Consider the following 11,155-nt stretch of genomic DNA (forward strand, 5'->3'; position numbering starts at 1 on the left):
TTGTTGTAACATTTGTCCTGCAATTTTAATTGAGAGTTTCTCTGCTTAGCTGGATGGCCTTGAATTCTAGCGTTATGATGAAGCAAAACTCTGAACTGTGCATGAGGGCTGGAACACTAGCAGAGGGAGAATGAATGAAAAATGTTTCATGCTCCAGGGTGAAAAGAACCCACTGTTGTAGATCTTACAGGAGACAGATCTTACAGGAGACAGGAGTGGGTGCTGTAGGTCAGGTTTGTACGATTTCTCACCCGTTTTTCAACAGCCTCTGGTTATTCTAGTGTGGGGTTAATAAGCATTTTGTCTGCTAGCTGGTTGGCAACAGTGAGAGGAAAATGCAGTTTCTGTCCCAGGTGAGAATGTGGGTATAACCTAACCTTCCAGGCGAAAGACCCTAGGTGAGACACATGGGGTGGCTTGATTGATGCTTTTCTATTTCTTGTCACAAGGTTAATTGAAGTTCCTCACATCATCTAATGTGATCGATTAGTATATTGTGATTTTGCTAATTTATATTGTACTTTTATTATATACCAGCTGTTTTTTGACCTGGTTTGCAGCTTGTTCTGTTGAAACATAAACACATTGATATAAAGATCTGCCTTAGGGTAGGACCACTAACCAACTGCCCTCCCCTCTGGAAGTGCCTGGCCCGGACTAGCACTTCAACTCAAATACTAAGGAGAGCCACGGCTTTGAAGCTGGGAGCGGGGGGGGGATGCGTTGAAAGAGTGGGGCGGCGCTTCAGCCGCTGCGCAGTCTCCTTCCGCAGGAGGAGGAGGATGACGCGGAGGCGGAAGCGGCTTTATTCAGGAGCTCTGATAGGGCAAAGCCTGGCCAGCGCGCGGTCACGTGGCCCCGCCGCGTTCGCAGCTTTCGCCTGGGGAAGCTGGTCGAGACCCCCGCGCGTGCGCAGCTTGGATGGGTGGGGCAGAAAGATGAAGCTGACGGAAAAGTTGCCGGCCGAGGAAAGGCTGAAGGTGAGAACGCGGGGAGGGGGGGAGGGGGGAGAAGGCTGGCCGCTGATTGGTTAAAAAAGGCGCGCTCCTTTTTGCTGCGTTGGAGGGTTTGCTCTGAGGCAAAGAGGTGGTTCTGAAGGAGCGACTGCGGTCCATTCCCAAACTTGGCCCTCCAGATGTTTTGGGACTACAATTCCCATCATCCGTGACCACTGGTCCTGTTAGCTAGGGATCATGGGAGTTGTAGTCCGAAAACATCTGGAGGGCCAAGTTTGGCCATGCCTGAAAGCCCGGGGTTTTGCCTCCAGCATATGTGTGACGGTTCACAAGCAGGGCGTGGAAAAGATGGGCCGTCCCCTTCCCGAATGACCCCAACATCCCTCGGGTTTCTGAGGAGCGCTGCTCCTGTTCATGGAGGCTCCATTCGCTTCATGCCAGCAGTGCTCCAGCTTCTGAAGGGTTGATGGCTGGTGGAGCCCTGAACTGACTGCATGGCCTCCACAGCATGACCTGGTTCTTTTGCCCTTCGCAATAGGAGTCAACTCCTAATGGTCGCGCCCCCCCCCCCCAATAAAATAATTTTAAAGATTGTTGGGCATTGCCATTCAAGTAGTGTGTGTGGGGGGGGGGTTGTGTCATGTGATCAATTATGTGGGCGTGGCTTACCTGCCCCCCATATTTTATTCAAGTTGGCACCCCTTGTTCTTCACTAATGCACCTGAAAAGGCTCAAAGATAGTGTGTTCATAACACAGACATGGGCACAGAAACAGCAGGTGATCTCACAGGCAGAGCCGGCCCACCCATGAGGCGACTGCCGTAGAGCTTTATGGCCCCTCTATGCGCTGAAATATTTTAGTTGATATTTTAGAATGTAAAATGCTATTTTATTTACCGATTGGTTTTACCTGGTGGGCTTATAGCCGAATAAAGTATTATCTATCTATCTATTTATGGCCCCTCCTTGTTTCTGATGTAGATCTTCACTCACCTCTTCTTCCCAGGTGGGGAGGGGGATGCCATTTTGTGTTTTTTCCTCAGATGCCAAAATGTCTTGGGCCAACCCTGAAGACAGATGATTCTGAACTGTCTCCATATGGGGTGGGTGGGTGATCAGATTGTTAAGTCAGTTATTTCAACAGAACCCCTTGCTGGACAGAGGCATACCCAGCGTCCATTTTATTAATTTTAATTAATTTTGCTAAGGCTATCATTTGGGAGTGATCAAACTGTTGATTGCAAATGATGTGGTGTTGTATAGCAAAGTAGATGTGCAAAGATCCTGTTCACTACTTATAATTATAAACATCAGAAAATACAACATCTATAAAACCAACAAAATGCAACATCAGTAGAACCAGCTGTCTCTTAAAGCTTTGTTTATACTCATTTCTTCCAGTTCTTTCACAAAGTAATTGATGGGATTTGTGGCCGCGCATACCCTCGATATCAAGACTATAACACTATTTGGAATTTGACAGAATGGATGGAGGTTCTAGAACAAACCTCGGCATATTTCAAAAGTACCGTTGCCAAAGATCGCTCAGATGAAGAGGTATCCGCACTTGTTTTGTGACTTTGTAAATAAAGACTCAGTATTGCTATTCTAGTTTATGTAGTAATATAACCGTTATGAGAAAGTTATATATATTTTTTTTAATTCTCTTTTCGTTATGAGAAAGTTATAAGCAGAGCCTTTGTGAATTTGAATTTGAATTTTATTAATACGGTCACAGACCAGCGTCAACACACACAATATCACAGATCATAAAAAAATCTCAGAAATACAAAGGACAATATGTATATAACAAAGATTTAAATATAAAAATTAAAATTAATTATTAGCGTGCTCCCTGTAGTTAACATTTAGGGGTTTGGTCATTATGGGATACCACTTGCTTCCTGCGATTGATTGCAGACACACAGAATTTGGCTACATTTAATGTAGTCTTGGGATTCTTGTCCTCTAGCAGTAGTTTTAAACTATGGTCTTCCGATTCTTTCCTGGACTTTTGCAAAACAGGTGTAATAAAAGTCAAACGTATATCCTCATAAAGACGGCAACGTAATAGTACGTGAAGAGCAGTTTCAACTTCCAACGAGCCACAAGGGCAGACCCGTGCTGTATATGGTTTACCCTCAAATCTGGCGAGGGTAAAAGACCGTCTGTATTTGGGTACCTGAAGACCTGACAGATAGTTAGCTGGAGAGCAACCTCTCCCATGGTCCCTTATTGCTGGGTGTTTGATCATTTCGCTCATGTGGCATTGTAATTCTACGTCCCAGATACGTTGGCGAATTGTAGTCCTAGCTTTCTCGAAGCCTGTCGCTATCAGGGTCTGCTGTGGGATCCCCAAGCCTTTAAGATTTTCCAGCAGTGTAGCTTTCCATTTGGATTGGATGTGAGGGCGATCTGGCTGCGACATCTGTCACCCCATTGATCGCCAGGGTTGATTCGGCTGATCTGGCTGGCTAGGCGGGTGTCCCCTTCCTCCCTCACTGCTCCATGTGCGTCCCTCCTGAAGCTGCGCGCTCAGTGGAAGAGGACGACCATCCCAGATAGAAGAAGTGTACCGTTCTTCGGTCAAGGGTATACGATAGCTGAGCCTTTGTGTATCTGCAACAGGTATCTGCTTCAAAATTAAGCAGAGTTAAGTTCAATTTAATTTAATTAAAACAGATTATACATTAGTACTTCAGCCAGTGTATTCTGTAATTCTTGTAGATTATGAAAAGAATCTAATGAAGTTTAATATGTCTTAAATCTTTCATTTGGGATAATGTTCAGTTAAAGACCTTTCTTCTTAGGTGTATTAACCTACAGCTGGTAAAACACGTTGAGCTGCCTGTACTTGATTTTTATTCCCGAAATGGTTACCATTTTTCTGATTTTGCTTTGATGCTCTAGAACATTTCTTACTCTGATAGCGAACCCAGCTGGTGAGTGCCAACATAAACGAAGCCAAAATGGGGGCACTGAGAAACAAGAGGGAGGTACTAGCATGCATGGGGAACCCCAAGGTTTTCAGAAGTAAAAATAATAGTATGTATATATTTTAAGAAACCCAAAAATGATATTGGGGGGAGGGAAATTACCGCAACAAGGAGTTCATTGCTATAATTGTACAGCCAACAACCACAGAGTCATTCCACTGCTACATGATTAGAAGACTCGTAATCAGATGATCAGGGATGATGAAACAGCTGGAAAGAGGGGGGCAGGTGCAGACACCTGCAGCCAAACCAAGCAGCTTTGCATTTGCTGCCTCCTGCACTCCCAAGTTGGAGTTTTGCCATTCACTGCTGGATGCCATGTCACTCCTAGTGTGAATTTCTTACAGTCTGCCACTTAGTCATTTTCTCTTTCAGGCACTTCCCTACACCATAGCTTTGACAAAGGGGAGGCAGTTTAGGATTTCACAGCTGAGCACATGAAGGGTTTTGCGGGCCCAGCTGCTTGTTGCTGGTTATCAAAGCAGTAGGGGCTGCTCTTGCCTGCGTATCGGTGGTACCCAGTTGCATGTGGTCCTCAGCTGCAAGACTGAGGCCCATATTTTAGTCAGTACTTAGAGTAAAGGTAGAACTGACATACTATAGGCATTCTGGTGGTTTTGATTGTGCCTACAAAACAGACACAAAAATGATGTGGTCTTTAAAAAATAACACTCGTATTTACAAGTACAAACAATGCCAATTGTTATCATACAATTGTTAAGCCTGTTAGGTTTATGTGTTCCATTTTTGTTTTGTTTTGTAGGCACTTCAGCCATTGGACGAGCTGAGTTCTGACTCTCAAAAAGCTGTGGTGACTTGCTTGAAAGGCAGAAAACATGACATCAGGCATGCCCTGATTGAAAGAACAAACAGCATCTGTTCGGCACGCCTCCTGGATTTTGACTGGCAGCTGAAGGTTAGGCTAACAGTTTCATTCCTAGCTGTGTAAGACTGCTAGATCAAGGGTAGCCAAACTGTGACTCTTCAGATATTGCTGAACAACAACTTCCATCAACCCTGAGCATTGGCTACAATGGCTGGGGCTTATGGGAGTTGGAATCCAGCAGCATCTGGAGGGTACCATGTTGACTATCTAGACAAATAGTCTTTGACTATTATCTAGACTTTGAAACAGACTATGGCAGATCAACTGAGGGGAGAGGAGGCAGCCTGAGGTTCCCCATCCCTGCTGTATAGTATGTAGTTAAGGTTCCAAACAATTGTTATTAAACGGTTGGTAGAATAATGAGAGTTTGTTTCTCGTAAGATTGTGACGAGCCGTAGAATAGTGGGCTATTATGTCTTATGCCAGGGGTTTGCAAGGTTTACCTCGCCTGGGCCGGTTCACTCCAGCGGAGATCCCTCCCTGGGCCGAATCGCGCGCGCCTGCAATTTCCGTCGTCTGCGCAGACGCGATTTCCGGCGCCACGGAAGCAAGTTCCTGCGGCGTGCCAGTTTAGTGCAGCGGGCGGGGACTCGCCAAGTGGGCGGCTCTGGGGGCGGCTCGTGGGGCTGTCAAACAAACCCTGTGGGCCGCTCGTGGCCCATGGGCCTTAGGTTGTTGACCCCTGTCTTATGCAATAAATGAACGATTTATATAATACAGCATTTCTTCACTATCTTGAATTGGACTGCTTTACAGCATATTTACTGTATGGCATAATACATTGTAGCAATGTAACATGCCAATATAATCTACAATTCCCCTTGGATTATATATAGAACATTCAGGTTGTTTATAAGATCTGCATAAGAGGATCTGTGTTAAACCTATTAAAGTAGTTTGGTCACGTTAATGAGAATTATGCAGCTGGTAGTTTGCAGAACATCTGGCCATCATGCAAAATGTTTGCTCAGAAGAGTGATTACTCTTCTAATGTGCTTCTGCTTGCTTTGCTGTGGTTATAAATTGCCTCTTGCTTAAATTTGTTCTGGAAGCCATTATATAAAGAGAGGTTTTTTTTGTGTCTTATTGGAGTTCTTAAAAGCGTTATTTGTTGAATGTGAACATTTTAGCAGGAACCTAATTGAGAAATTGTGAACCTTTAATCTGTAGCCACACACGACTCTTCATTTCTGAAGGGCTTGCAACTTTTCTTTATGGCTAAGGTTTAATTTTTAAATCTGGTTAATCTGAAGTTCTTTTTCCCCTCTGGCTAATTTGAGTTCATTATGTGTGCGTATTTTCAGCCTTTGTGAACAATACCTACAGCCAGACCACCTTCTGTACCTTCAGGTATATATGTTGATTATAAACCCCATCAAACATTTTTGCATCCAAACCCTAAAAATACCTCCTTAAAAGTGAGACCCTTTGAAGTCTATGGGAGTATTTGTTGGGTTTTTATTCTTGAAAGTATGCTTATGACAGCGACTGAGCAGGCTGGAGAGGCATATATGGTTTGACAGGTTGTATTAGCACTGCCAGTGAGTACTGTATTAGTACTGCCAGTGACAAATCGCAGTGAATCCTGGAAACCAAAGAATTACTCTGATGGAGTAAGAATGTTTTCTGAATAGATAGTCTTGCTTTATTATGGATTATTCCTTGCTAGGTTGGGATAAGCAATGTATTACACATGGACAGCTTCTGTCTGGCCAAGGTTTCTTTCCTGAGTGCTTCTATACTGCCTTGCTAAGGACATAGTATCCAAGCCCAGCTGATTCCATAATGTGTGGAGTTTTGTGGGTTATACTGGGGATCCTATCCCCTGCTATATTTTTGGCAGTTCTGCTTCACAACAATCTATATGTATAAATATGAATTAGTGCATTTATTTAGGATACATACTGCTCTTCAACAACAAGGCAAGACATTCTCAAACCGTACAAGGTGGCTTACAATCTTATTTCAGTAAAGTTTCCATAGCAGGGGTGGGCTTCCACAAGTGTATTCCCCACCCTAGAACAGAGGAACAGATCCATTTATGATACTTGGGTTCTGGCTGCATTGGCCTTGGTAGATCTGGGGGCAGATTCCTTTCTGCAAATCTGAGGTTAATAACCGTGTCTGCATTGAGGGCTCTCTCATCACACAGCAATTCCTAGAGACAGCTCACCTGATGGCAGCTAGAATTCTCCTAGAAGAAGACATGTTGTAGTTGCTCTCTTCCCTTGCCAATATCAGTGGGGGAACTCTTGGCCTCTTTGTTTTATTGTTGTTTTTAAAAAGTCAAATTCACATCCTTTAACTGGGTTATTTCTAGAGGAAATTTCACTCCAGCTGATTTGAAACCTGTGCATTTGCTCCATATAGAAAGCTGCTCAGATCTTTGTTGCTGTTGTTGTTTCTGATTAATTTTTTTTGGTCCAGGTTTCTCGGTTATAGGAGGATACCCTGAATGTACATCTTCATGACTATATAGTTAGTATAAAAAACTTTTTATCAGCCTTTCAGAATCCGCTCACTGTGTTGTAAAAGTGCTATCATAACTGGCCTAAGCTGTTTTTTTCCTAATTATTCTCCTGTATAGCTTGCCCTCTCTAGTGATAAACTATCCATGCTGCAAATGCCGCTTCTAAACCTTGATCTGGATTTGACAGAGAATGGTAACCTCAAGCCGTACTCCATAGAAATGAATAAGGAAGAGCTACAGAACCTAATAAGTTCACTGGAAGCAGCCAATAAGGTGTGTATCACATTATTTTAGAAAGCTGAAATTACCCAAATGATTTCCCTGGTAAAACTAGCAACAGTTATTTGTATGCAAAGGGTACACTTTATGGGATGTATCCAACAAAGTTGTCCTGTTGGCGCAAGGACTTCTTCCTGTGCAACAGGATGTCCTCTCCCTCTCCTCTTCCTGCCTGCCTCTTGCCCTCCCCATTTGCTCTGGAGGGCTGGAAGAACCCACATAACAGATTGGGGGGCACAGGGAGAGGAAAAGGAAATCCTGTTGCACAGTTTGAAGTCCTTTTGCCAATAGGACAACTTTGCTGGGGAAAAGCCCTCATTATGTAATAGGAACCTTATCTGGGGCTAGGAGAGACTTCTTTAGGTCATATCAGTTTGAAGATATTTGTCTTAGAACAAGGATGGGGAACCTGTGGCCCTCCACAACTTAATTCAAATCAATGGGAAGGCTTGCTAATACTTCACTATGAGTGGCAATATATTTGGAGTCCCTTTCAGTTCTGACTTCCTGCCCTTGTTTGTTGCCTTGGAAATGTCTCTTCTGGCAGAAAGTGCTATGAAAGTGTATAAATGGGTAAAAGCTTAATGGTAAGGATTTGCTGAACTAACAAATTGAAGTGGAAGGCAAAGAAGGGAGGTATGAGGAGGTCTGGGGAAATAAGCGTAAGAAAGATATGGTATGGAAAATTATTTGTTTTTTAACTGTTTTTATGTTGTATTTTGTATTTTGTTTCTTTTTATTTTTTATTTTTTTCATTGCTATATTTTAAAAAAAACTTTAATAAATATCTTTTGAAAAAAAGAAAGTGCTATGAAAGTGAAAGCCTACTATTTTTCATGTGGAAGAAGATTACCAATCCACCCCTTAGTTGTGTGAAAGCCATTAGAGACTTATTTTATCCTTTAGATGAGAAGACAAAAAGGCAAAAAATGTGTGGGTGTAAGTTTGAAATGTATTCAAACATTTTAAAAGGCTGTGTAAGCCGTTGTCTGAGCATGAGAACCTACATAGTTGTTACACGTTGCTACTTAGACTTACTGCTTCCAACTTTTGTATTCCTCTTGAAGGTTGTTCTGCAACTGAAATGATTCCGCCATCAGAAGTGTCAGTGATAAGAAAATAGATGTGTATTCTTCAAAACAAAAGGAACTGAAATGCTTCTGAAGTGCTGAGGTTGACGCATTAAAGTGAGAGACGGAAAGATGTTATTCATAATCTTACTGAGAGAACAACTCTTGATCTCTGCTAGGCCAAAATAAATGCAAAATCGCATTGTGGCTAACCGGTGAACATAACTTTGATAGACTGCTGCATTTCTGAGAAGTTTTGAGTGCCATGTTAAAGCATTTGTTGGAGATCCTGAAGATAGGCTGGACTTTGACTTATCATGTTACTAACAAGCAGCCAACAGTTACCTGAAATAACTTGATGCAAACATTCCTTTTCTTCTTTTCCTGGGATTTATGTAACTACATTGCAGACTAGGACTGTGAAAACTATTTTAAACTCAAAGACACAATTTGCTGTTATATTTTGGAACTGCATAAAAAGAGGTTTTGTTTTGCAGATTGAGTTCTGTTAAACACAATAGAATGTGTCTACAATTAAGTGTAGTGGATTGAACATGGCTATCACCAGACCATTTTAAGCATTCTACCTAGCTGTAGCTTGTAATGTGCTTCTGTGTGAAATAAATTGATTTATCTTAAATATTAAAGTCGGGCTGTGAAACAGTACAGTTTAAGCCTACACAACTACTCCTGATTGGTGTGATCTAGCTGATATATGCTTATCAGAATAATTGCTGGTAGACTAAGTGAGTACATGATGTCAGCCCATGATTGCAAACAATAGACTCCAAGAGTTTGCACTATAAACTATATGTATCTATGTAACCCACTAAAGAAAGTTATTGAAAGAAAACTTCCAAAGCACTTGACTTTTCACCTTACAAAGCACCCTACACCATTCTGAACTAGTTCAAAGAAAGTCAGTGCTTTTTGTGAAGGCCATGGGAATTTGCCTTGAAGGTTTCTGTCTGCAAAGAGCCACCATCATATGATGGCTTTTGATATTGCACTTGTTTTGTTGTCTGTGTAAACCCTAACTTACCTGTGAGTTGGTCTTTCGGTTGGCTGCAAAGGTATCTGGGTAGATGGATAGTGCCACACTTCTCTTAAGATTTTCATTTGTGTATCCATTTTGTTGAGAATTAGAGAAAAGACTCACAAATTGGCGAATAGCTATAGTATTGCTGGAATAAGTAATATATCATTTCCTATATACAAAATGCTTCTGAGTTATGGAGAAGATCCATTATTACCACGTGTTGCTACACAAGTACTTCAATGCCAGTATGGAAAGGAGTATTTTTCAAATGCTTAAAGTGTCTGTATGATTGACTGATAAAACATGACCTGAGAAGAGATGTAGCAATATCATTTTTTCATGAGTTTTTTTAAAAAAGGTATGGGGAACACATTATTCATGGTTTTATTTACACACACACACACACACACACACACACACACACACCCTCATAATGCATGCTTGAAATATCCATATAAAATTTCAAGCTGTACAATGGAAAAGTTTTTTAAAAAATGTTTATTTGGTTACTAGGAATACATCAGCTAATGAAATTTACATTTTATTACATTTTCAGAAGCTATGAAAACTGGTTTAATGATAAAACGTAAATAATGCTACTTCGTTTGCATCTCTTCCCCGTCCCCCGCTCATTCCTGCGGCATTTAAAAGGGATGTCCAGAAAAAAAAATAGAGTAAAAGAAGAAGGGGATGGTAGTTTCTGTACTACAGCAAAAAAACAAAAGACCCCCACAATTTCTCTGAGTACTGTGTTTCAGAATTGATTTTTTCCCCCCTAACATACATAAAGACTAAAATCAAAATATGTGAAAAACCAAATTTGGGACTGGGGAAGAGGAGTGAGAGACGGCATCAGGCATGTTGACACTTCTAAAAGGAGAGGCTGAAAAATCTTCATAGTTAAAGGAACAGCCATATATGTGAACCTGAATGTTATGTTGCATCCGGTATGTGGATGAACAAATAGTCCATTGTAAATGAAGAGCGTGATAGAAAGAAGGATGGCTCTTGTGGAGTTTATTGGATCAGAATGATGCAATCCTGGGCCATTTTAAAGATCTGCAATCTGATTATGCCCCTGATCAGTCTGTGATGTTGCAGTGAATGGTCAGTACGGTTGAGACCTGGGTCCATATCCTTCCGTGGTCATGAAGGTCACTGGATGGGTTTGAGAAAGTTAGTAAGTTAGTATTTATCAACCTGGCTTGTCTTGTAGGATTGCTGGGAGGATTATCCCAGGTGTACGCTGCAAAAAGGTAAAGGTACCCCTGACCGTTAGGTCCAGTCGCGGATGACTCTGGGGTTGTGTGCTCATCTCGCTCTATAGGCCGAGGGAGCCAGCGTTTGTCTGCAGACAGCTTTTGGGTCATGTGGCCAGAGCGGCACATGGAAACACCATTTACCTTCCCACCGGGGCAGTACCTATTTATCTACTTGCACTTGATGTGCTTTCAAACTG

The 11,155-nt window shown here is 42.0% G+C and overlaps 1 protein-coding gene across 2 annotated transcripts; it reads left to right on the forward strand.

The window, feature by feature from the left end:
* Positions 1–823: 823 nt before the first annotated feature.
* COMMD8 (COMM domain containing 8) lies at positions 824–10,011 on the forward strand. Of its 2 annotated transcripts, none has more exons than XM_081208261.1 (5): positions 824–980; positions 2,358–2,513; positions 4,716–4,868; positions 7,426–7,581; positions 8,655–10,011. In XM_081208261.1, exons 1-5 carry the CDS (start codon positions 939–941, stop codon positions 8,673–8,675), a joined length of 528 nt encoding a protein of 175 aa, XP_081064387.1. In that variant the 5' UTR covers positions 824–938; the 3' UTR covers positions 8,676–10,011. The 2 variants fall into 2 exon arrangements, with proteins under 2 accessions (XP_081064387.1, XP_081064386.1); XM_081208260.1 differs by lacking the exon at positions 824–980 and adding an exon at positions 1,657–1,734.
* The last annotated feature ends 1,144 nt before the right edge of the window (positions 10,012–11,155 follow it).

Source organism: Podarcis bocagei, assembly GCF_964188305.1.
Source record: "Podarcis bocagei genome assembly, chromosome: 9".
In the NCBI taxonomy this organism is placed as follows: Eukaryota; Metazoa; Chordata; class Lepidosauria; order Squamata; family Lacertidae; genus Podarcis; species Podarcis bocagei.